The following is a 26,400-nucleotide window of genomic DNA, read 5'->3' as shown; positions in this document are numbered from 1 at the left end:
CCATGGTAATTGTTTCTTGTATGAATTTCAGTAATAATTTTCGGATACCAAGGTATTAGATGCCAAGGATGGCAGTTCTTGAAGCTTTACACTGGAAAATATTGTCGACTATGGGAATCATGACTGGTTCTTGAAATTACAAGGCAACAAATCCAAAATGTCAAGATTGGATTAAACAAATCCAGAATGCGGCCATGCCAACTAATATATTATCATTAGAAACTCCATATTAAATTTAATTGATTTAAACAATTATAGTAATATATTTATTCACAAATTATGGCTTACTTTATATAAAAATATCTATTATCTTTAATCATGAGTCATATAATTACCATTTTAGTCATATATATAATATGGAGCATGACAATCCTCTTAGTTTTTATAATTTATAATTTGGTTGAATCAGATATAGATGTTATGATCGATTCAATTATTAGGTTCTAAGAATATTTGTATAATTATAACAGTGAAATGTTTAAACCCATAATTATTAATACATGAAACAACACATTAATTGATAATGATGTCAACTTATAAAAAAACAATTATTTTTTAAAAACTTTTATGTAAAATAAAAATCATGTATCATATATATAATATAAAAGATAGAACTAAAATATATATGTAAAGATAGAGTTCTAAATTAATTCTTTGAGTTCCAAAATACAATAAAGTAAATATATTATATCAATGGTGTTTGATACAAATCAAATTACAAACAAACAATGGAAATTGAACAACTCAAAGACGTTGACATATATAAGAACCAATCCAAGACAACTTCAACATCCACCACTTTAATAGACAAATAAATTCCATCAGAAGAACCCTGCCATAACATTAAATTGAGACATTATATTTCAGATTAAATAAAATTCATTTATGTTAGTGAAAAATAGAGTGTATATATATATTGATATATAGTATTTGGTGTCTTACCTTATCTATTCGTCATCTGTTTCGTCACAATAGAAGTCCGGGACATGAGCAATCTTAGGCCAGTCTTCACCGGTTTCTTCAATGCATCTTTTGCTTAATTTTGGACACCCTTCAATAATTAATCTTTTGAGTGCAGTGAGGTGTTGCATCCCTTCAGGCAGAACCGACAGCTTTGGGCAAATTGAAATTTCAAGACTTTGAAGCGATGTGAGATGTTGAATCCACGTTGGTAATGTCAAGACATTCTCCAAGTTGCTGATGGCCAAGCACTGCAATGTTTTGGTGGATCCTAGAAGAATCCATTGGGGTAGTGACTCCAACTTTGGCACTCCTCCGATAAACAATTTTCGAAGGCTACCATCTTCTTCCCTCTCAAGTTCCAACTCCTCCATAGTGAGATCAAGCTTTTCACAATTTAAAATTGACAAACTTTCTAATGTAGGTAGGTATTTTAAACCTTGTGGCAATGAAACCAAGTTGTGGCATTCATATATGTACAATTCTCGGAGAGCTGTTAGGTTTTGAATGTCTTCAAACAATTTTTCTAAATTTTCACATTCAGAAAAGATCAACCTTCGAAGACAAGTGAGGCACGATATTCCATTCTCTTGCAAACGCGTCTGTTTTGTTGTTACCGTCAATTCTCTAAGGCTAATCAGGTACCTTATGTCTTTTGGTAACTCTTCAATTCCCCCGCATCCAGAAAAGTCAAGTGTTCGCAAACTCTGCAAATTGCAAATGGAATTTGGAAATCTTTTAATATTTCCATTGTAGGCTAGGCTCAAACATCTCAACTGCTTTAAATAACTTATGTTGCTTGGCAATTGCTCTAAATTACACTCAGCCAAACCTAACACCCTCAAATGTTTAGACCTTGAGATGACTTCTGGAATAAGAGATTCGTTATCAGCTTTGCCTTCTGTATCTAATAAGAAAAGTGATTGCAGACAACCCAAGTTATTTGGCAACTGGGAAGCATCCTGCTTCGATAGATCAAACCATAAATGTCGAACATTCCCCGTCGAATAATGGTTACATGAATTCACCTCATTTTGCGCCACTGATAATGCAAGATCATGTACTAAATCATGCATTTTCAAGGTTGAAAAAAATATCCCATCTTCAACTTGTTGGAAGAAAGATCTTGATAGTAACTCTTGTATATACCGATTCCCAACATCTTCTGGCTCTTCATTTTCGTTTGGTGATTGCAAAAAGCCATTTGCCATCCAAAGGGAGATCAAAAATAAATGATTGAATTCAAAATCTTTTGGAAAAACTGAACAAAAAGCAAAACATTGCTTTAAATACCAGGGCAAATGATCATAACTTAGTTTTAGAGCAGGCAAGATGTCATTTTCCTCCTGTTTCAACTTCCATAGTTCACTATCTCTCACAAGTTCCCAATCATGTTGTACCCTAGTTGAACAGAGTAGGCTGCCTAAAGTCTTCACGGCCAAAGCAACCCCTTTGCATTTTTGAACAATTCCTTCCCCGATTCTTACAAGATTGTCATGTTGTTTCTCTTCACCTTCTTTAAAGGCAAGCTTAAGAAACAATGATAGACAATTGTCATAAGAAAGATGCTCTAAATCGTATGGAGGGATTGTGCCTGTGATTGTAGCCACTTTGCGGCTACGAGTTGTGATAATGATTCTACTCCCTTGGGCTCCCCCACACAACAAATCTTTCAGTTCACTCCATATCTTCTTGTCCTCGTTCCAGACATCATCTAGTACCATAAAAAATCTTTTACCATTCAAACAATCTTGCAAAACTTTATGTAATTCCTCCTTATTCATGTCCTTGCAGTTCATACCAATGGCAGATTTAATGATTTTTATCATCAGTTGTTTGATGTCAAAATCCTCTGTAACACACACCCAGATTCTCAATTCAAAATGCGACTTCACACTCTCCTCGTTAAACACCAATTGGGCCAGGGTAGTTTTCCCAATACCTCCGATCCCAACTGTGGGAAGGACAGGGATATCTTCCCCATCAGTTGGATTCATTAAGAAGTTAACTAGGTGTTGTTTAGCTTCATCTCGACCGATGACACTAGATGTCTTAACAAAGGAGTAGGTTTCCCTCTCACGATGTATGACATTAGTTTCATGTTTTTCAGTCAGATGAAACTTGGCCTTTTCAGCTGCAATCTTATTCAACATCTCGTTAGCCTTTTTGATCTTATAGCCCATCCTAAAGTTAAATGCCCAAGGATTAGAGCCAGAAAAGAAATGGCGTACCTTCCTTCCAGAGCTTCCCCGTTTCAGGACTAGCCTCCTCAACGCTTGGATCTCGAACTCGTCTATCAAATCATCCACGTCGTAGCAAGCATCTTTGAACCTTTGTAGCCAAAGACTGAGCTCCAGGCTACGAGCCTGTTGTTGTTCAGCATCCAGGACCACAGCTCTGATAGCAGCTAGGGTCAGCTTAAGCTTTTCAAACTCCTCTCGAACACCCCATGCCAAGCTAATTCTTTCACAGGCAGCACTCCCTAGTTTCTCCAATAGTTTTCCGGCGATCTCGAATGCGAAGGATTCAGCCATGGTAATTGTTTCTGGTATGAATTTTAGTAATACTTTTCGGATACCAAGGTATTAGATGCCAAGGAGGGCAGTTCTTGCAGCTTTACACTGGAAAATAATGTCAACTATGGGAATCAGGACTGGTTCTTGAAATTACAAGCCGACAAATCCAAAATGTCAAGATTGGATTAAACAAATCCGGAAAGCGGCCATGCCAACTAATAATCTCTATGCCTTGCTACCCAATTAATGAAAAGGAAAGGCTTGAAAGTTGAAATATAAAAATAGGTAAAAGCAAAAGTTATCACATATATCTACTTTTGGTGTTCACATATATCTTGAAAAATGATAAAAAAAAACATCAAGTGTTGTTATTATGTAATAAATATTATGGTTCACGTAATATTACTTATATAATATAATGGGTTTACTCGGTGCTTTTTTACTCACAATAGCGTGCCATAAATTTATTTTGTGTTAGAAAGGAAAAGTACGAGGTTTTGAAGCAACGAATAAAGAGAATTGTTCAACAACATTTATTACCGCGTAATTATATTTATTTTTGTTGATGATTTATTACCACGTAGAACATCACATCAATAGATAATGACATCAATTTATAAGACATAATTAATTTTTAAATTTTTTATATAAAATAAAAATAATATTTTGTATATATAATATAAAAGAAGAAACTAAACATAAAAGTTCTAATTTAATAGTTTGAGTTCTAAAATATTTTTATAATTATATTTAAAATGAGTCTCATTTCTATAATTAAATTTCAATAATAAATGGTATTAATAAATGCAATAAAGCAAATATATTATTTACCACATTTTAGCTAATAATAAAATAATGGTGTAATCTTTGTTAAAAAAAATTGTTGTACCATTATTTAATTTTTAATAATTTAAAATATTAAAAATAAATATTTAATTTTATATTATTATCAATATTTTATAATTAAATTTAAATGAAAATATATTAAAAATTATTTAATTGATATTTGGGTGGGATCAAAGACAAAAAAATTAATACATATTTAATATACCTCCACTTTTAATTTTTTATATTTAATTTAATTTAATTTAATTTAATTTAATTAATCAAATTTATGAATTTAATTATTTAATATATATTCAATTTTAATTCATTTTTATATTTACTTTAATTAAATTAAATCAATCAAATTTATAAATATATGGAATAAAGATAACATCACATTTATTTATTTAAATTATAATTTTTTATCTATTTTATGTTACAATATTATTTTTGAATTTTTTTATGATCATAAGAATTTATATTTAATTATTTACATCATTTAAAAATACACAATTGCTAAATTGGTCATTCGGTTAACTAAAAGTTTATAATGCTTAACTTTTATTACTTCTATAATTTAATCTTTATATTTTAGTTAATTATTCAATTGACAAAATTAAAAGACCAAATTCCAATTAACCTCTATACTAAACTCATAAATATTAAATAATAATATTTTCAGACTTGATCATTAGAAATGGGATTCTGAACCCACCATTTTCGACACAGACTATTACATTCCAATTTAAAGCACAACAAGAATGAGCGACTCTTGCTCAACAAGTATAATCAGAACTTGTTAAGCATAGTTCTACTATTAATCTATATAAATGAGTCTTATTAAAACATTAAATCGAGAATTACTTAAAGCACAAGAATCTAGAATTTATTAACTTTTTAATCATATAAAATAAATAAGTACACATTACCTAGAAAATATATTAGAAAAATTTTATAGATGTCTATTATTAAACAATATGTACCTAAACAAAATTTCCCTCCTCTAAGAGAGTTACCTAAAGTGAAGATGCTAAAACATGAGAAATTTTTAGACCATTGGATTCTTTTATTTAATTTGAACCCAAAATTTAACAACATTTTTAAGTAAACCTTTTTAATGCATTTATCTAATTGTAAACTTAGGTGTTGCTTGTATTCGGATTTGGTCCTTCCAATCTTAGCCCTAAGCATGAGGGATCTTTTTTTCTGCCCGCAAAAGAATCTTGTTTAAAAAGCTTATAAGTTAAAGCCAAAAGATTTTGGTTTAATAGCTAATAAATCCTCTCCTTGAAATTTTTTTAAGTCCATGCTTAAAAACCCATTGCAACTAAAGCTCAACCATAATATAGTTTACGGGTATTAGAAGCAGTTAGCCATATTTTAACCTAAATTAAAACCTCTGAACTTTCTTTTTAGTCATAGCAAATAAGAGATGATTACACTCGCACACATAAGAAATCAATTTATTACGTCATTGTCTCTAATACAAAATCAGATTACCAATAAACATTGGAAACCAAACAATTAAAAAACTTTTAAGCATTTAAGATTGTGATGGGCTCTTAAGGATTGCGGTCAATTTGATAATTATCGAGTGGCATTGTTTTTTCGACCCAAGTTGGAGGAGTCAATGACTATTCATAATTATTATCTTGCACAGATTGAAGAAATTTGACAGAAGCTTGAGCTAGAAGGCTCGATGTCTTGCTAAGCAAACAAGCAAAATCAGCTAAAGAACTGGAGTAAAAACCAGAGAATGAAGAAGAATTTCCAGGGCTTTTCATTGCAAATGAATTGAGGCATAAAGCCATTACAATACCAGTCAATAAATTCTGAAAACGAAATTGACTCAAACCGAAATGAATCGAATCAGATTAAACCAATCCAACAACAATTAACATAGATTATTTTTATGTCTGAACAGGGTTTCAAATCAAGAATTGAGGATGTGAGGGTGGAAATATTACGCTAAAGAAGGGCTGGAAAATTACCAGGTGACACCACTACAGTGCTCAAGAACTGGTGGCAACAACACTCAAAGTGGCCATACCCAACTGTAACCAACTAAACATCAACTTCCAATTAAATATTTTTTTTTGCCAAAACATAAACCCTTGAATAAATTAATATGTTGACAAAATGCAGGAAGATGACAAGGCCGAACTTGTGGAGGAAACTGGATTGCAACTAAAGCAAATCAACAACTGGTTCATCAACCAAAGGAAGCGCAATTGGCACAGCAATTCCCAGTCGGTCACCTCCTTGAAGTCCAAGCGGAAAAGGTAGACATCGAGTTCCAACGTGTTGATGGTGGTACAGCTTATCATGTAAGCTGTTTGGGGGGGGGGGTAAATAATTGTGGGCTAACATTTTGTGAAGGTGCTGAAAAGAATTTGGGAAGTTGAATGTTTTTTCTTTAAAAAAAACCAGGTATATAGGTTGTAATGGTAATGAGTTTTATGTTGCTTCCACATATAAGTGTTTTGGTTGAAGGTTCTAACCAAGTAAACTCGCATTCTTACTGTCAGAATCTCTGTTTGTTTCAACATGTCTCTAATTTCTAATGTTTCATATAGTAGTTGCGATGCAAGCCATTGTTACAATTCTAAACTCGAAAACAGAGGTTCATGCAAACTGATTTTCTTAATATTGATATGATTCTCATTGTCTTTTTTTCTTCCAATTTTGGTTTTCCTCTTCGACTGCATTCTTCGTAGACTTGATCATAGAGGTGCTCATGGGCCGGGCCGGGTTCGGGCTGGGCCCATAAAAAATTTCGGCCCAGCCCGAAATATGGGCCTAAGATTTTACCCAGGCCCGGCCCGGGAAAAAACATAAGCCCGGGCCCGGCCTGGTCCGGCCCATTTTTATTTTAAAAATTTTAAAAAATTAAAAAAAAGTATTTTAAAAATATTTTAAAATTAAAAAAAGTATTTTAAAAATATTTTAAAATAAAAAAAATTAAAAAAATTAAAAAAAGTATTTTAAAAATATTTTAAAATTTAAAAAAATTAAAAAAGTATGTAAAAAATATTTTAAAATTTAAAAAATAAATATATTTATTATATCGGGCTGGGCTGGGCTGGGCCCGGGCCGAAAAAGTGGTCCCCGAGGCCCGGCCCGTTTTCTAAACGGGCCTCATTGTTTTGCCCAAGCTATATTTCGGGCCTATATTTTTACCCAAACCCTCCCATATTTCGGGCAGGCCGTAGGGCCGGGTCGGACCGCCCGGCCCATGAGCACCTCTACTTGATCATGGTGGCTGTTTATAATATATATATATATATATATCAGTACAGGTTTAGAAAAGCTTTTGAACTGGTAAGAATATTTTTTATTTTTCATCATATGGATAGAACTCTATGAATAAAAATATAGAAAAAAGTTATGATAATTACAAGTATAATTTAATTTATAATAGTTAGTTAAAAAATTATTCGCAAAAAGGGGAGATTTTTAGAATTAATGAGTTAGAATTATATAAAAGGAATGGAGAGTTAGAGTCAAGGTTCTTTAAAGAGACAATATCGAGTTATATTCAAATAACAATGGCATCGAAGAAGGATCGAATATTATGAAGTTCATGTTGTGTGAAGTAAGCTCTCTTAAAATTGTTTCTTTCTTTCTTTTTTTATTCGTTAGTAATTTCTTTGGTGTAAGTGAAAAATAATTTTTAGGTCTGTTTTGAAAAATGACTCAAATTTCAACAATTTTTTTAATCTCACCCCTAAATCATTTTTGATCCAATGATTTAAAAACTGTATAAACCCTAGAGGTGATTATGGGTCGATTCGGGCTTTAACATAATTTTAGGCCCGTTTTCTAGACTCAACCTGAAAAATAAGCCTAAAATTTTGCCCAAGTTCGATCCAACCGCCCCTATTAAAATTTTTATATTATTATTTTTATATAAAAATAAATTTAAAAAATATAATATATCAAATATACTAAAAATTTTAAAATAAATGTTTCCCAACAAATTGAAAATAAATTCAATAAATATTTAATATTTATGCTTAAATAACACTAAGATAGATGCAACTTAGCAATCAAATTTCTCTAAAATAATAGGAAAGCTAATAGTAAAACAAGAGTTATACAATATCCAAATAAAAATAACAAAATAGTAGCAATATAATAGCAAAATGACAGTAAAACAGTGGAAGTAGTAGTAGATTTTTTTTTTTGCAAATTCGGGCCGAATTGGGCATAAGCCGAAAAAGCTTACCTAAGGCCCAACCCATTTAGAAAACATGCCTCGTTTTTTGTCCAAACCTATTTTTTAGGTTTATATTTTTATCCAAACCCTTACACTTTTCAAGCGAGCCTTTGACCAAATAATCCGACCTAGGTCTAATTATACAAATAAATTTCTTCCCAAAATTTATATATAAAAAATGAAAATGATCCGTGTATTACTTATCCTTACAAAATATCAAACGAAATAGAATGCTTTGAGAAAAGATATAATTAAATTTTTTGACTGGTTTTTCCCAGAGAGAGAAATGCTTCGTTTTATTTGACCCATGGGTCCAACAAAACCAAACCATTACACAATTAGCAATTCCAATTAAATTAATATTTTTAACTATTTAAATATTCAAATGGACTAGAAAATTGAATTTAATAATTTAAATGGTACCGTAATTTATTTAATTAAATTAAATATTAAATAAATGGATTTAATAGAAATTAAATATAATAAGAATAAAATTTAATAGAATTCTCTAATTTCTAATTCGAATTTCAAATCCTAAAATTGAAATAATAATAAATAAATAGAGAGCTTTTATTTTTATTCGAAAGGCAGCGTGATTTTTAATTAATTCTGCACTTCAATATAATTACCAGAAGTAAGCGTTATAGTCTGTTTCCAATACTCAACGGCTTGATCGAACCATATAAATAAAAACATTTAAACTTTTTTAATATCTAGAATAATATTCATAATGCTATCTCCCTTTTATGTTGATAAAAGAAATGACATACATACCATGGAAAATATCGTTGTTCGTCAAGCCTATAAATTTTTGAGTTTATTTATTTATAACAAAAGAAATACGAAGCATAATTACACTTACACATAAAAAATCTAATTGTTACATCATGTCTTTGACACAAATCACATTACAAGCATATATACATTGGGAATCAACAATTCATACTTTAACATATATTGAAAACATCGAAGGCAACTTCAACATCTTCATATTTCACCTGTCATTTTAACAGATACACAAAATTTTAATACTAATGATAAATAAAGTAGTATTTGGTACCTAATTTGATTTTTAAAAAGTTGATTCAAATAGCTTAGTGTTTGGTGACTTACCACGTCTTTTCATCATCTGCCTCATGGCTTCACAATAAAAGTCAGGGACATGAACAACTTTAGACCAGTCTTCACCGGTTTCTTCAATGCATTTTTTGTTTAACTTTGGACACCCTTCAATTCTTAATATTTAAGTGCAGCGAGGTCTTGCATTCATTCTGGCGGAGACGACAACTTTTTAAGCAATTTCTAATGTAAAGAATTTGAAGGGATGTGATATGTTGGAACCACGCCGGTAACGTCAAGACATTCTCCAAGTTGCTGATGAACAAGTGCTGCAATGTTTTGGTGGATCCTAGTCGAATCCATTGGGGTAGTGACTCCAACTTTGGCACTCCTCCAATCGCCAGTTTCCGGAGACTACCATCTTCTTTCTCTCAAGATCCAGCTCCCCATTAGTGAGATCAAGCTTTTCACAATCCGAAATTGCCAAAGTTTGTAATGTAGTTAGGTATTTTAAACCTTGTGGCAATGAAATCAAGTTGTTGCATTCATCGATCTACAATTCTCGAAGGGCTGTGAGGTTTCGAATGTCTTCAAACAAATTTTCTAAATTTTCACATTTAAAAAAACCCAAAAGTCCGAAGAGAACTTAGAGACGGTATTCCATTCTCTTGCAAACGTGTTTGTTTTGTTGTTACCATTAATTTCCTAAGGCTAATTAGATACCTTATGTCTTTTGGTAATTCATCAATTCCCCTACATTCATAAAGGTTAAGTGTTTGCAAACTCTGCAAATTGCCAATGGAATTTGGAAGTCTTTTTATATTTCCATTGCAGGCTAGGTTCAAATATTTCAACTGCTTTAAATAACGTATATTGTTTGGCAAATGCTCAAAACTGCAGCCAGACAAATGTAGCACCCTTAAATGTTTCGCTATCAGCTTTGCCTTCTTCATCTAACAAGAGAAGTGATTGCAGACGCCTCAAGTTATTTGGCAACTGGGAAGCATCTTGCTTCGATAGATCAAACAATAAATATTGAACATTCCCAGTCGACTAATGGTTACATGAATTCACCTCATTCTGCACCACTGATAATGCTAGATCATGTACAAGATCATGCATTTTGAAGCTGGAATGGAAAGGCATATCTTCAACTTGGTGGAATAAAGATCTTGATAGCAACTCTTGTAGATATCGCTTCCCAATATCTTCTGTCTCTTCATTTTCGTATGGTGATTGCAAAAAGCCATTTGCCTTCCACAACGAGATCAAAAAGATATCATTGAATTCCAAATCTTTTGGAAAAACTGAACAAAAGGCAAAACATTGCGTTAAATACCAGGGCAAATGATCATAACTTAGTTTTAAAGCAGGCAAGATGTCATTTTCCTCCTGTTTCAACTTCCATAGTCCACTATCTCTCACAAGTTCCCAATCATGTTGTACCCTAGTTGAACAGAGTAGGCTGCCTAAAGTCTTCACGGCCAAAGCAACCCCTTTGCATTTTTGAACAATTCCTTCCCCGATTCTTACAAGATTGTCATGTTGTTTCTCTTCACCTTCTTTAAAGGCAAGCTTGAGAAACAATGATAGACAATTGTCATAAGAAAGATGCTCTAAATCGTATGGAGGGATTGTGCCTGTGATTGTAGCCACTTTGCGGCTACGAGTTGTGATAATGATTCTACTCCCTTGGGCTCCCCCACACAACAAATCTTTCAGCTCACTCCATTTCTTCTTGTCCTCGTTCCAGACATCATCTAGTACCAAAAAAAATCTTTTACCATTCAAACAATCTTGCAAAACTCTATGTAATTCCTCCTTATTCATGTCCTTGCAGTTCATACCAGTGGCAGATTTAATGATTTTTATCATCAGTTGTTTAATGTCAAAATCCTCTGTAACACACACCCAGATTCTCAATTCAAAATGCGACTTCACACTCTCCTCGTTAAACACCAATTGGGCCAGGGTAGTTTTCCCAATACCTCCGATCCCAACTGTGGGAAGGACAGGGATATCTTCCCCATCAGTTGGATTCATTAAGAAGTTAACTAGGTGTTGTTTAGCTTCATCTCGACCGATGACACTAGATGTCTTAACAAAGGAGTAGGTTTCCCTATCACGATGTATGACATTAGTTTCATGTTTTTCAGTGAGATGAAACTTGGCCTTTTCAGCTGCAACCTTATTCAACATCTCGTTAGCCTTTTTGATCTTATAGCCCATCCTAAAGTTAAATGCCCAAGGATTAGAGCCAGAAAAGAAATGGCGTACCTTCCTTCCAGTGCTTCCCCGTTTCAGGACTAGCCTCCTCAACGCTTGGATCTCGAACTCGTCTATCAAATCATCCACGTCGTAGCAAGCATCTTTGAACCTTTGTAGCCAAAGACTGAGCTCCAGGCTACGAGCCTGTTGTTGTTCAGCATCCAGGACCACAGCTCTGATAGCAGCTAGGGTCAGCTTAAGCTTTTCAAACTCCTCTCGAACACCCCATGCCAAGCTAATTCTTTCACAGGCAGCACTCCCTAGTTTCTCCAGTAGTTTTCCGGCGATCTCGAATGCGAAGGATTCAGCCATGGTAATTGTTTCTGGTAGGAATTTTAGTAATACTTTTCGGATACCAAGGTATTAGATGCCAAGGAGGGCAGTTCTTGCAGCTTTACACTGGAAAATAATGTCAACTATGGGAATCAGGCCTGGTGCTTGAAATTACAAGCCGACAAATCCAAAATGTCAAGATAATAATTAATTTTTAAATTTTTTATATAAAATAAAAATAAAATATTGTATATATAATATAAAAGAAGAAACTAAACATAAAGTTCTAAGTCAATTATTTGAGTTCTAAAATATTTTTTAATTATATCTAAAATGAGTCTCATTTCTATAATTAAATTTGAATAAGAAATGGTATTAAGAAATGCAATAAAGCAAATATATTATTTACCACATTTTAGCTAATAATAAAATAATGGTGTAATCTTTGTTTAAAAAAAATTGTTGTACCATTATTTGATTTTTAATAATTTAAAATATTAAAAAATAAATATTTAATTTTATATTATTATCAATATTTTATAATTAAATTTAAATGAAAATATATTAAAAATTATTTAATTGAAATTTGGGTGGGATCAAAGACAAAAAAATTTAATACATATTTAATATACCTTCACTTTTAATTTTTTATATTTAATTTAATTTAATTAACCAAATTTATGAATTTAATTATTTAATATATATTCAATTTTAATTCATTTTTATATTTACTTCAATTAAATTAAATCAATCAAATTTATAAATATATGGAATAAAGATAACATCACATTTATTTATTTAAATTATAATTTTTTTTTATCTATTTTATGTTACAATATTATTATTTTTGAATTGCTTTTTTATGATCATAAGAATTTATATTTAATTATTTCAATCATTTAAAAATACCCAATTGCTTAATTGGTCATTCGGTTAACTAAAAATTTATAACGATTAACTTTTATTACTTACTTTTATAATTTAATCCTTATACTTTAATTAACTGTTCAATTAACAAAATTAAAAGACCAAATTCCAATTAACCTCTATACTAACCTCATAAATATTAATAATAATATTTACGAACTTGATCATTGGAAATGAGGTTCTAAAACCACCATTTCCGACACCGACTATTACATTCCAACTTCTAAAATACTGAACTTCTCCACTATATATTTGAAAGGAAAAAGAGGATAAAAGAATGAGCAACTCTTGTTCAACAATAGTATAATCAGAACTTGTTAAAAGCATAGTTCTACTATTAGTCTATATAAATGAGTCTTATTAAACATTAAATCGAGAATTACTTAAAGCACAATAATCTAGAATTTATTAACTTTTTAATCATATAAAATAAATTACACACTAGAAAATATATTAGAAAAATTTTATAGTTCACTTTTGATGTCTATTATTAAACAACATGTACCCTAAACAAAATTTCCCTCCTCCTATAGCAGCTGGGGTCAGCTTAAGCTTTTCAAACTCCTCTCGAACACCCCATGCCAAGCTAATTGTTTCATAGGCAGCACTCCCTAGTTTCTCCAATACTTTTCCGGCGATCTCGAATGCAAAGGATTCAGCCATGGTAATTGTTTCTGGTATGAATTTTAGTAATACTTTTCGGATACCAAGGTATTAGATGCCAAGGATGGCAGTTCTTGAAGCTTTATACTGGAAAATAGTATGAACTATGGGAGCCGAAAGTCATGATTGCATGCGCCAAAAGCTTCCATGCCAACAAATATATTTCTCTTATAAAACGAATAAAGTAATTGTCAATATCTATTCTTTTTAAAGCTATTTAAATGCTAGAAAACCAACAAAATGATCAAAGTTACGATTTCCAAATTACAATGAGCTACTTTATACGAAAATACATACCATCTTTACTCAAATATAAGAATAAAATTAAAGAAGACTGATAACTACTCCCACTAAACAATAAAAGAAAAACAAATTAACATAAGTAAAAAGGAATAGTTTAGTGTTTCTAACATTAAAACCAAGTGTTAGAGGTCGACTATCAAAATAATGAATGAGTTCATAATCTTCTCACAAAAGTCATGGACATTAAATTATATGTACAAGTTCACCAAATGCACAAATTTGGAGATTCCGACTCTTTAACTCCTAGGATAAACTATTAAATATAAATCTCATTTCTCACACGGTTTTAAATTTATCTTCTTTTTAATGTTTTTACTGGTCACAATTATAATAAAGTAACAATGCTTTCTAAATAAATTTGCTACTAATTAACAAACCTACTCATAGAAAATGAATTTCAATTTGTGCAATTATATACATTAAACTTTGATTTTGATTCAACTGTTCACATTTAAAGAAATAAATATATCAATTTATTTTTTATAGTATATAAGTATAATTGTTTTTGTATGTAATATGTAAATCCTAAATGGCGTTATATCAATATTGATGCTATTGGTTTTTGAAAATTGAATTAAATCAAAATGTTATATATAACATTACATATTGAATAAAAGCTTATGTGTAATTTTGAGATTTATCCTAAGTTTATTAATTATTAGTAATTTTATTAGAAAATATTGTTCCCTTTATTTAATCTGACCCTCCACCTTTTCTCGAGGGTGTTTCCTAGAATGCTAGACAACAATGGCTTTCGCGTGGGTCATATCGTCTCATGGCCGACCAACTGTAACAACTGGGCCCCGAAAGATACAATGGAAGACCTTGACTTCTAAAGCAATAAACTTGCTAATTTTATGAGACTGATTTAATTAAACGATCCGTGATTAGTGTATAGATGACTTTGTATTTTTAATTGATGTGATAAATTACGTTCACTTAACCTAAATTGTTACATTTAATCCAACATTAAATTCGAGTATTACTAAATTTGAATTCGGTTCCATCGATAATTCGAACTCAATTTGATAGTTTGATTTTTTTTTCAAGTTAGATTTGAGTAATTTGCGGACATTAGTCTTATTTACACCCTTACTTACAAGTATAATCCTCAAAGAGTTGTCATTTTAATTCCAATTCTTAAAAAAACAATAAATTTATCCCTCCATATTTACAAAATCTATCAAAGTTATCCCTCCAATTATATTTCATAAAATTTATTAAATTAATATATCCTATGATTAAATAATTTCATGTGCATAATGTGTCATTAAAACAGGTTAATTGAAAATTACTAATTAAAACCTTAACTTAGAAGTAAACTTAAAGTTAAGCATCGAAATCAAGCTGAATTTCTATTCACTAAATGGGGCTAATTAAGTGGCTTCCAACAATTCTCTGTTATTTTCAATTTGAGTTTACTTTGACTTATAAGATTCATATTTACTTGCCAATTTGTCTAACAAGTAACGTCTACCCGACGCCTCCTTTATAAAAGGGTTGGAATTTTCTTTTAAAGGTTGAAAATGACTCATTAGTCAACACTGCATAAGGGTGCATCGGCCAAGGTCACTTATTCACACTTCCATGACCAAAATTCAAACCTATTGATATAATCTCTCTTTTTTTAAAAAAAAACAACTATATAGAAATAACAAAAATGTTGCTTACTAGACCTTCAACAGGAAGGTGTCAGCCTTGCAAAAAGTTTGAATTTAAAAAGGGTTCAATTCGAATCTGACAATGCAAATATTGTGAATAAAATTAATAGAAGGGATCAGTAGAGGTGCTCATGGGCCGAGCGGCCCGGCCCGGCCCGACGGCCCGCCCGAAATATGAGAGGGTTTGGGTAAAAATATAGGCCCGAAATATGGGCTTAGGCAAAAAAATGAGGCCCGTTTAGAAAACAGGCTGGGCCTCGGGCACCACTTTTTTGGCCCGGGCCTGGCCCGGCCCGGCCCTATTTAATAAATATATTTATTTTTTTAATTTTAAAATATTTTTTACATACTTTTTTAATTTTTTTTAAAATTTTAAAATATTTTTAAAATACTTTTTTTAATTTTTTTTAATTTTTAAAATAAAAATGGGCCGGGCTGGGCCCGGACTTATGATTTTTCCCGGACTGGGCCTGGGCAAAATTTTAGGCCCATATTTCGGGCCGGGCCCGGGCCTAGGACCCGGGCCGAAATTTTTATGGGCCCGGCCCATGAGCACCTCTAGGGATCAGGATATAAAATTTTTGGGAAAGCGCGCTAATGAAGTTTATGAGAAGCTGAAGTCCTTTGAGAATGCAGTCGTCACATGGGCGCCTAGATCCAGCAATAAACTTGCTGATTTTATTTGCAAATTTGTATTGAGTAATAATTGCATTTGGAATTTTGATGTGAATTATCCAAAAGAGATTCGCGACCTTGTAATTTTGGAAGCTATAAATGAAAGTTAGGCCTTTAAGGTCTGTTTTGTTAAAAAAAAAAAAGTTATGTTAGAAGAACTCTACCGTAACATTAAATTGAAGCATTATACTTTAAAGTGAAGTTTTATTGCTGAGTACATAAAATTCAATTATCTTAATGAGAAATAAAGTAATATTTAGTGCCTAATCTGATTTAAAAGTTAATAAGATATATGTATCAAATAGTGTAGTGTTTGGTGACTTACCTTATCTATTCATCATCTGTTGTTGTCTTAAAGACATCATAATAAATCTCAAGGATATGAGCAATTTTAGGCCAGCACTGGTGCATCTTTTACTTAATTTTGGATACATTGCAATGCTTAATTTTTTGAGTACAGTGAGGTGACAACTTTGGGTAATTTCTAATGTAAAGGCATTGAAGCGATGTGAGATGTTGGAACCACATTAATAACGTCGAGAGATTCTGTAAGTTTTGAAAATACAATAAAATTCAAAGACTTTAATATATATATATAAAGAGAGCACCAAAGACAACTTCAACATCTTCAAATTTTTACCTGCAACTTTAACAGATAAATAAATTTTGGTAGAAAAACACTACCATAACATTAAACTGAGGTATTATACAAATTTCTTTTAATTTTTTTCACCTTTCTCTTTTAAAAGGAAGAAATGTAAATTACAAGTGAAGTTTTATTTGCTTCAAATAAATTTCAATTATGTTAATGGGAAATAAAGTAGTATTTGGTGCTTAATTTGATTTAGAAATATTAACATTTAAAAAGCTAATAAGTTATTTATAAATATCAAATATAGTATTTGGTGACTTACCTTATCTATTCATCATTTGTTGTTGAGGTCTTCATCGCTTCACAATAATCTTACGGGCATGAGCAATCATAGGCCAGTCTTCACCGGTTTCTTTAATGCATCTTTTGCTTAATTTTGGACACCCTTCAATCTTTAATCTTTTGAGTGCAGTGAGGTGTTGCATTCCTTCGGGCAGAAACGACAGCTCTGGGCAATCATCAATTTCAAGACTTTGAAGGGATGTGAGGTGTTGCATCTCTTCAGGTAGAAACGACAGCTTTGGGCAATCATCAATTTTAAGACTTCGGAGTGATGTGAGATGTTGGAACCACGTTGGTAACATCGAGACATTCTCCAATTCTCCGATATACAAGTGCCGCAATGTTTTGGTCGATCCTAGAAGAATCCATTGGGGTAGTGACTCCAGCTTTGGCACTCCTTCAATGCACAATTTTCGAAGGCTGCCATCTTCTTTCCTCTCAAGTTCCAACTCCTCCATAGTGAGATCGAGCTTTTCACAATCCGAAATTGCCAAATTTTCTAATGCAGTTAGGTATTTTAAACCTTGTGGCAATGAAACCAAGTTTTTGCATTCATATATGATCATTTCTCGGAGGGCTGTTAGGTTTTGAATGTCTTCGAACAATTTTTCTAAATTTTCACATTCAGAAAAGGCCAAAGTCCGAAGAGAAGTTAGGCACGATATTCCATTCTCTTGCAAACGCGTCTGTTTTGTTGTTACCGTTAATTGTCTAAGGCTAATCAGGTACCTTATGTCTTCTGGTAACTCTTCAATTCCCCTACATCCAGCAAGGTTAAGTGTTTGCAAACTCTGCAAATTGCAAATGCAATTTGGAAGTCTTTTTATATTTCCATTGTAGGCTAGGCTCAAAACTCTCAACTGCTTCAGATAACGTGTGCTGTTTGACAATTGCTCTAAATTGCAGCAAGCCAAATCTAACACTCTCAAATGTTTAGACCTTGAGATAACTTCTGCAATAAGAGATTCGCTATCAACCTTGCCTTCATCTTCCAAGAAAAGTGATTGCAGACGGCTCAAGTTATTTGGCAACTGGGAAACATCTTGCTTTGATAGATCAAACCATAAATGTCGAACATTCCCAGTCGAATAATGGTTACATGAATTCACCTCATTTTGCGCCACTGATAATGCAAGATCATGAAATAAATCATGCATTTTGAAGTTGGAAAAGAAAGACTCAGGTTCAACTTGTTGGAAGAAAGATCTTGATTGTAGCTCTTGTATATACCGCTTCCCAATATCTTCTGGCTCTTCATTTTCGTATGGTGATTGCAAAAAGCCATTTGCCATCCACAATGGGATCAAACGGAAAGTACTGAATTCAAAATCTTTTGGAAAAACTGAACAAAAGGCAAAACATTGCTTTAAATACCAGGGCAAATGATCATAACTTAGTTTTAAAGCAGGCAAGATGTCATTTTCCTCCTGTTTCATCTTCCATAGTTCACAATCTCTCACAAGTTCCCAATCATGTTGTACCCTAGTTGAACAGAGTAGGCTGCCTAACGTCTTCACGGCCAAAGCAACCCCTTTGCATTTATGAACAATTCCTTCCCCGATTCTTACAAGATTGCCATATTGTTTCTCTTCACCTTCTTTAAAGGCAAGTTGAAGAAACAATGATAGACAATTCTCATAAGAAAGATGCTCTAAATCATATGAAGGGATTGTGCCTGTGATTGTAGCCACTTTGCGGCTACGAGTTGTGACAATGATTCTACTCCATTGGGCTCCCCCACACAACAAATCTTTCAGCTCACTCCATTTCTTTTTGTCCTCGTTCCAGACATCATCCAATACCATAAAAAATCTTTTACCATTCAAACAATCTTGTAAAACTTTATGCAATTCCTCCTTATTCATGTCCTTGCAGTTCATACCAGTGGCAGATTGAATGGTTTTTATCATCAGTTGTTTGGTGTCAAAATCCTCTGTAACACACACCCAGATTCTCAATTCAAAATGCGACTTCACACTCTTCTCATTAAACACCAATTGGGCAAGGGTAGTTTTCCCAATACCTCCAATCCCAACTATGGGAAGGACAGGGATATCTTTCTCATCAGTTGGATTCATTAAGAAGTTTATTAGGTATTGTTTAGCTTCATCTCGACCGATGACACTAGATGTATTAACAAAGGAGTAGGTTTCCCTCTCACGATGTATGACATCATTAGGTTCATGTTTTTCAGTGAGATGAAACTTGGCCATGCTAGCTGCAATCTCATTCAACATCTCGTTTGCCTTTTTGATCTTATAGCCCATCCTAAAACGAAATGCCAAAGGGTTAGAGCCAGAAAAGAAATGGCGTACCTTCTTTCCGGTCCTTTCCGGGACTTGCCTCCTCAATGCTTGGATCTCGAACTCGTCTATCAAATCTTCCACGTCGTAGCAAGCATCTTTGAACCTTTGTAGCCAAAGACTGAGCTCCTGGGTACGAGCCTGTTGTTGTTCAGCATCCAGGACCACAGCTCTGATAGCAGCTAGCGTGTCTTTAAGCTTTTCGAACTCCTTTCGAACACCCCATGCGGAGCAAATTCCTTCGTAGGCAACATTGCCTAGTTTCTCCAATACTTTTCCGGTAATCCCGAATGCAAAGGATTGAGCCATTTTCTTTAGGTAGAGGAATAGAAGTAATACGGGTTATTGTTTTTGGTATGATTTTTGGGATTAGAAGGTAATAAAAGCGGACATGGGGCCATTGTTGAAGGTATATATAGGAAGATAAAAAGGAATGATTTGGGTTGCTTGTGTTGCAGCGTAGATTGCAAGTTTGTGGAGTATATGTTCTTAATGTTTCCTTTTGGTGCAAATTAAGGTTTGAAGTGATGGTTGGGTAACGGATTTATTCATTGGTGAGGATGGGGCATCCTAAAATTACAAAATTAAATATTGCAAAACCCTGAATTCATGAAATTATAAGATTTTATTCATCAAGCTTTCCTGCTGGAACACACTTTCAGATTTTAACTATAAATATAGAAGTATATTCGAGAAATTCTTACCTAAAATTTTTCAATTAAAATCTTGATATAATGACTTATTTGATCTTCTAACTTTAAAATAAAGTTAATTAATCTCCTATTTTATTAGTCTTTAAATCTACATTTTTTTTGTTCAATCACCCTAAAATGAATGGAAAAGTTAAGTTCTGTTAACATTGCTGATGTGACATATACGTGGATTGTCACATGGATGTCACGTGAATAATTAATTATTTTTTAATTTTAAAAATTCAAAAAAATATTAAAAATAAAAAAGTATAAGAATTATTAAAAATATTTTTTAAATATTTTTAATTTATAAAAATTAATTAATTGCTGATGTAGCATACACATGGATTACCACGTGCATATCACGTCAACAATTTTTTTAAAATTTCAAAAATTTCAAAAAAATTATAAACAAATATTAAAAATAAAAAAGTATTAAATTTATTTGAAAAAGTATAAAAATTTATTTGTAATTTTTAAAAAATTAATTAATTGTTAACATAGCATACACATGATAAATCTAAAAGTTTATAATTTTAAATTCTAATAACGTTTGGGAATTTTAAAAAAAAATTCTTTTTCATTTTTATTTTATAAAAGAAAATAGATTTTTGATATACCTTCACTTTTAATTTTTTATATTTAATTTAATTTAATTAATCAAATTTATGAATTTAATTATTTAATATATATTCAATTTTAATTCTTTTTTATATTTACTTTAATTAAATTAAATAAATCAAATTTATAAATATATGGAATAAAGATAACATCACATTTATTTATTTAAATTATAATTTTTTTTATCTATTTTATGTTACAATATTATTTTTGAATTGTTTTCTTATGATCATAAGAATTTATATTTAATTATTTAAATCATTTATAAATACCCAATTGCTTAATTGGTCATTCGGTTAACTAAAAATTTATAACGATTAATTTTTATTACTTTTATAATTTAATCCTTATACTTTAATTAACTGTTCAATTGACAAAATTAAAAGACCGAATTCCAATTAACCTCTATACTAACTTCATAAATATTAAATAATAATATTTACGAACTTGATCATTAGAAATGAGGTTCTGAAACCACCATTTTCGACACAGACTATTACATTCCAACTTAAAGCACAACAAGAATGAGCAGCTCTTGCTCAACAAGTATAATCAGAACTTGTTAAGCATAGTTCTACTATTAATCTATATAAATGAGTCTTATTAAAACATTAAATCAGAATCACTTAAAGCACAAGAATCTAAAATTTATTCTTTTTAATCATATAAAATAAATAAGTACAAATTACCTAGAAAATATATTAGAAAAATTTTATAGATGTCTATTATTAAACAATATGTACCCTAAACAAAATTTCCCTCCTCTAAGAGAGTTACCTAAAGTGAAGATGCTAAAACATGAGAAATTTTTAGACCATTTCATTCTTTTATTTAATTTGAACCCAAAATTTTAACAACATTTTTAAGTAAAGATAAAATTTTACTCACCTTTTTGATGCATTTATCTAAATGTAAACTTAGGTGTTGCTTGTATTCGGATTTGGTCCTTCCAATCTTAGCCCTAAGCATGAGGGATTCTTTTTTTGTGCCCGCAAAAGAATCTTGTTTAAAAAGCATATAAGTTGAAGCCAAAAGATTTTGGCTTAATAGCTAATAAATCCTCTCCTTGAAATTTTTTTTAAGTCCATGGTTAAACACCCATTGCAAATAAAGCTCAACCATAAGCAGTTAGCCATATTTTAACCTAATTAAAACCTTTGAACTTTCTTTTTAGTCATAGCAAATAAGAGATGATTACACTCGCACACATAAGAAATCAAATTATTACATCATTGTCTCTAATACAAAATCAGATTACCAATAAACATTGGAAACCAAACAATTCAAAAACTTTTAACATATATAATTAAACATGGGCTCCTAAGGACAAAAGAAGATTGCGGTCAATTTGATAATTATTGAGTGGCATTGTTTTTTCGACCCAAGTTGAAGGAGTCAATGACTACTCATAATTATTATCTTGGCTGTTGGAACTAAGAAAACAGATTGAAGAAATTTAACAGAAGCTTGAGCTAGAAGGCTCGATGTCTTGGTAAGCAAACAAGCAAAATCAGCTAACGAACTTGAGTAAAAACCAGAGAATGAAGAAGAATTTCTGAGGGATTTTCATTACAAATGAATTGAGGCATAAAGCCATTACAATACCAGTCAATAAATCCAAATATTCTGAAAACGAAATTGACTCAAACCGAAATGAATCGAATCAGATTAAACCAATCCAACAACAATTAACATAGATTATTTTGATGTTGGGTTTCAAATCAAGAATTGAGGATGTGAGGGAGGAAATATTACGCAAAAGAAGGGCTGGAAAATTACCAGGTGAAACCACTACAGTGCTCAAGAACTGGTGCTAACAACACTCAAAGTGGCCATACCCAACTGTAACCAACTAAACATCAACTTCCAATTAAACATTTCATTTTGCCAAAACATAAACCCTTAAATAAATTAATGAGTTGACAAAATGCAGGAAGATGACAAGGCCAAACTTGGAGGAAACTGGATTGCAACTAAAGCAAACCAACAACTGGTTCATCAACCAAAGAAAGCGCAATTGGCACAGCAATTCTCAGTCGGTCACCTCCTTGAAGTCCAAACGGAAAAGGTAGACATCAAGTTCCAAGGTGTTGATGGTGGTACAGTTATCATGTAAGCTGTGGGGGGTAAATAATTGTGGGCTAACATTTTGTGAAGGTGCTGAAAAGAATTTGGGAAGTTGGATGTTTTTCTTTAAAAAAACCAGGTATATAGGTTGTAATGGTAATGAGTTTTATGTTGCTTACACATATAAGTGTTTTGATTGAAGTTTCTAACGAAGTAAACTTGCATTCTTACTATCAGAATCTCTGTTTGTTTCAGCATGTCTCTAATTTCTAATGTTTCATATAGTAGTTGCGATTCAAGCCATTGTTACAATTCTAAACTCGAAAACAGAGGTTCATGCAAACTGATTTTCTTAATATTGATATGATTCAAATTGTCTTTTTTTTTTCTTCTAATTTTGGTTTTCCTCTTCGACTGCGTCTTCGTAGACTTGATCATGGTGGCTGTTTATAATATATATGTAAGTTTAGAAAAACTTTTGAACTGATAAGAATATTTTTTATTTTTTATCATATGGGTAGAACTCTATGAATAAAATATAGAAAAAAGTTGTGATAATTATAAGTATAATTTAATTTATAATTATTAGTTAAAAAATTACTCGCAAAAAGGGGAGATTTTTAGTATTAATAGGTTAGAATTATATAAAAGGAATGAAGAGTTAGAGTCAAGGTTCTTTAAAGAGACAATATTGAGTCATGTTCAAATAACAATGACATCCGAGAAGGATCGAAGATTATGAAGTTCATGTTGTGTGAAGTAAGCTCTCTTAAAATTGTTTCTTTTTTATTTTTTATATTCATTGTTATTTCTTTGGTGTAAGTGAAAAATAATTTTTAGGTTTGTTTTGAAAAATGACTCAAATTTCAACAATTTTTTTAATCTCATCCCTAAATCATTTTTGATCCAATGATTTAAAAACTGTATAAACCTTAGAGGTGATTATGGGTCAAGTCGGGCCTTAACATAATTTTAGGCCCGTTTTCTAGACTCAACCTGAAAAATGAGCCTAAATTTTGTCCAAGTCCGGTCCAGCCTCACCTATTAAAATTTTTATATTATTATTATATAAAAATAAATTTAAAAAATAATAAATCAAATACACTACAAATATTAAAATAAATGTTTCCCAATAAATTGAAAATAAATTTAATAAATATTTAATATTTATGCTTAAATAACACTAAGATAGGTGCAACTTAGTAAATAAATTTCTCTAAAATAATAGCAAAGTTAATAATAAAATAAGAGTTATACAATATTCAAACAATAACAACAAAATAATAGTAATATAATAGCAAAATAACAGCAAAACAGTGGAAGCAATAGTAGATTTTTTTTTACAAATTCGGGCCGGATTAGGAATAGGCCAAAAACTTACCTAAGGCCCAACCCATTTAGAAAACATGCCTCGTTTTTTGTCCAAACCTATTTTTTAGGTCTATATTTTTACCCAAACCCGCTCCTTTTCAAGCGAGCCTTTGGACCAAATAATCCGACCTAGGTCTAATTATACAAATAAAATTCTTTCCAAATTTATATATAAAAAATGAAAATGATTTGTGTATTACTTATCCTTACAAAATATCAAACGAAATAGAATGCTTTGAGAAAGGATATAATTAAATTCTTTGACTAGTTTTTCCCAGAGAGAGAAATGCTTTGTTTTATTTGACTCATGGGTCCAACAAAATCAAACCATTACACAATTAACAATTCCAATTAAATTAATATTTTTACTATTTAAATATTCAAATGGATTAGAAAATTGAATTTAATAATTTAAATGGTACCGTAATTTATTTAGTTAAATTAAATATTAAATAAATGGATATAATAGAAATTAAATAGGATAAGAATAGAATTTAATAGAATTCACTAATTTCTAATTTGAATTTCGAATCCTAAAATTAAAATAATAATAAATAAATAAAGGGCTCTTATTCTTATTTGAAATGTCGCGTGATTTTAACCAATTGTCATAAGAAAGTTACTCTAAATCATATCGAGGGATTGTACCTGTGACTGTAGCCACTTTGCGGCTACGAGTTGTGACAATGATTCTACTCCCTTGGGCTCCCCCACACAACAAATCTTTCGGCTAACTCCATTTCTTCTTGTCCTCGTTCCAGACATCATCTAGTACCATAAAAAATCTTTTACCATTCAAACAATCTTGTAACACTTTATATAATTCCTCCTTATTCATGTCCTTGCATTTCATACCAGTGGCAGATTGAATGATTTTTATCATCAGTTGTTTGATATCAAAATCTGCTGTAAGAGACACCCAGATTCTCAATTCAAAATACGACTTCACACTCCTCATTAAACACCAATTGGGCCAGGGTAGTTTTCCCAATACCTCCGATCCCAACTATGAGTAGGTTTCCCTCTGACGATGTAAGACATTAGTTTCATGTTTTTGAGTGAGAGGAAACTTGGCCTTGTTAGCTGCAATCTCATTCAACATCTCGTTTGCCTTTTTGATCTTATTGCCCATCCTAAAGCGACATGCCAAAATGCTTCCCTGTTCCAGCACTTGCCTCCTCAAGGCTTGGATCTCGAACTCGTCTTTCAAATCTTCCATTTCATAGCAAGCATCATTGAACTTGTGCAGCCAATGACTGATCTCATGGTTCCGAGCCTGTTGTTGTTCAGCATCCAGGACCACAGCTCTGATAGCAGCTAGGGTCAGCTTAAGCTTTTCAAACTCCCCTCGAACACCCCATGCCAAGCTAATTCTTTCATAGGTAGCACTCCCTAGTTTCTCCAATACTTTTGCGGCGATCTCGAATGCAAAGGATTCAGCCATGGTAATTGTTTCTCGTATGAATTTCAGTAATAATTTTCGGATACCAAGGTATTAGATGCCAAGGATGGCAGTTCTTGGCTTACTTTATATAAAAATATCTATTATCTTTAATCATGAGTCATACAATTACCATTTAAGTCATATATATAATATGTAGCATGACAATCCTCTTAGTTTTTATAATTTATGATTTGGTTGAATCATAAATAGATGGTATAATCGATATGATCATTGGTCTAATTCTAAAAAGATTGGTATAATTATAACAGTGAAATGTTTAAATATATCAATTTTAAACCCATAATTATTAATACATGAAACAAAACATTAATTTATAATGATGTCAACTTATAAAAAAACAAATATTTTTTAAAAACTTTTATGTAAAATAAAAATCATGTATCATATAGATAATATAAAAGAAAGAACTAAAATATATATGGAAACATAGAGTTCTAAATTAATTCTTTGAGTTCCAAAATAGATTAAAGTAAGTATATTATATCAATGGTCTTTGATACAAATCAAATTACAAACAAACAATGGAAATTGAACAACTCAACGACTTTGACATATCCAAGACAACTTCAACATCCTCCACTTTAATAGATAAATAAAT

At 31.5% G+C, this 26,400-nt stretch overlaps 5 protein-coding genes across 5 annotated transcripts in view; 1 reads left to right on the top strand and 4 right to left on the bottom strand.

Annotated features, from left to right (window-relative positions):
- LOC107929269 (homeobox protein HD1) overlaps nucleotides 1-22,738 on the top strand; it is a 43,082-nt gene extending 20,344 nt beyond the window's left edge. Inside the window, exon 4 of the mRNA XM_041090507.1 lies at nucleotides 22,612-22,738. Within this exon, the coding sequence (XP_040946441.1) occupies nucleotides 22,612-22,716 (105 nt within the window). The 3' untranslated portion in view covers nucleotides 22,717-22,738. The remainder of the gene's footprint in view (nucleotides 1-22,611) is intronic.
- Nucleotides 625-3,781, bottom strand: LOC107929267 (putative disease resistance protein RGA3). The gene is made up of 2 exons (XM_016860637.2): nucleotides 943-3,781; nucleotides 625-832 (listed from the first exon to the last, which is right to left on the bottom strand). The coding sequence occupies exon 1, from the start codon at nucleotides 3,492-3,494 to the stop codon at nucleotides 948-950; it is 2,547 nt and encodes an 848-aa protein (XP_016716126.2). The 5' UTR covers nucleotides 3,495-3,781; the 3' UTR covers nucleotides 625-832; nucleotides 943-947.
- LOC107929241 (putative disease resistance protein RGA1) lies at nucleotides 9,373-12,277 on the bottom strand. The gene is made up of 2 exons (XM_041090506.1): nucleotides 9,634-12,277; nucleotides 9,373-9,518 (listed from the first exon to the last, which is right to left on the bottom strand). The coding sequence occupies exon 1, from the start codon at nucleotides 12,157-12,159 to the stop codon at nucleotides 10,633-10,635; it is 1,527 nt and encodes a 508-aa protein (XP_040946440.1). The 5' UTR covers nucleotides 12,160-12,277; the 3' UTR covers nucleotides 9,373-9,518; nucleotides 9,634-10,632.
- LOC107929266 (putative disease resistance protein RGA3) lies at nucleotides 17,078-19,924 on the bottom strand. Its single transcript, XM_016860635.2, has one exon. The coding sequence runs from the start codon at nucleotides 19,893-19,895 to the stop codon at nucleotides 17,295-17,297; it is 2,601 nt and encodes an 866-aa protein (XP_016716124.1). The 5' UTR covers nucleotides 19,896-19,924; the 3' UTR covers nucleotides 17,078-17,294.
- A 2,605-nt stretch (nucleotides 22,739-25,343) lies between the features above and the next one.
- LOC107929240 (putative disease resistance protein RGA1) lies at nucleotides 25,344-25,781 on the bottom strand. Its single transcript, XM_016860615.1, has one exon. The coding sequence runs from the start codon at nucleotides 25,779-25,781 to the stop codon at nucleotides 25,344-25,346; it is 438 nt and encodes a 145-aa protein (XP_016716104.1).
- Nucleotides 25,782-26,400: the final 619 nt, after the last annotated feature.

The sequence above is a fragment of the Gossypium hirsutum genome, chromosome D03, assembly GCF_007990345.1.
Source record: "Gossypium hirsutum isolate 1008001.06 chromosome D03, Gossypium_hirsutum_v2.1, whole genome shotgun sequence".
In the NCBI taxonomy this organism is placed as follows: Eukaryota; Viridiplantae; Streptophyta; class Magnoliopsida; order Malvales; family Malvaceae; genus Gossypium; species Gossypium hirsutum.
This window is presented reverse-complemented; position numbering and strand designations above follow the sequence as displayed.

Coding starts and splice junctions, on each gene's coding strand:
- LOC107929266 (XM_016860635.2), bottom strand. CDS start 19,895: ATGGCTCAATCCTTTGCATTCGGGATTACCGGAAAAGTATTGGAGAAA.
- LOC107929240 (XM_016860615.1), bottom strand. CDS start 25,781: ATGGCTGAATCCTTTGCATTCGAGATCGCCGCAAAAGTATTGGAGAAA.
- LOC107929241 (XM_041090506.1), bottom strand. CDS start 12,159: ATGGCTGAATCCTTCGCATTCGAGATCGCCGGAAAACTACTGGAGAAA.
- LOC107929267 (XM_016860637.2), bottom strand. CDS start 3,494: ATGGCTGAATCCTTCGCATTCGAGATCGCCGGAAAACTATTGGAGAAA.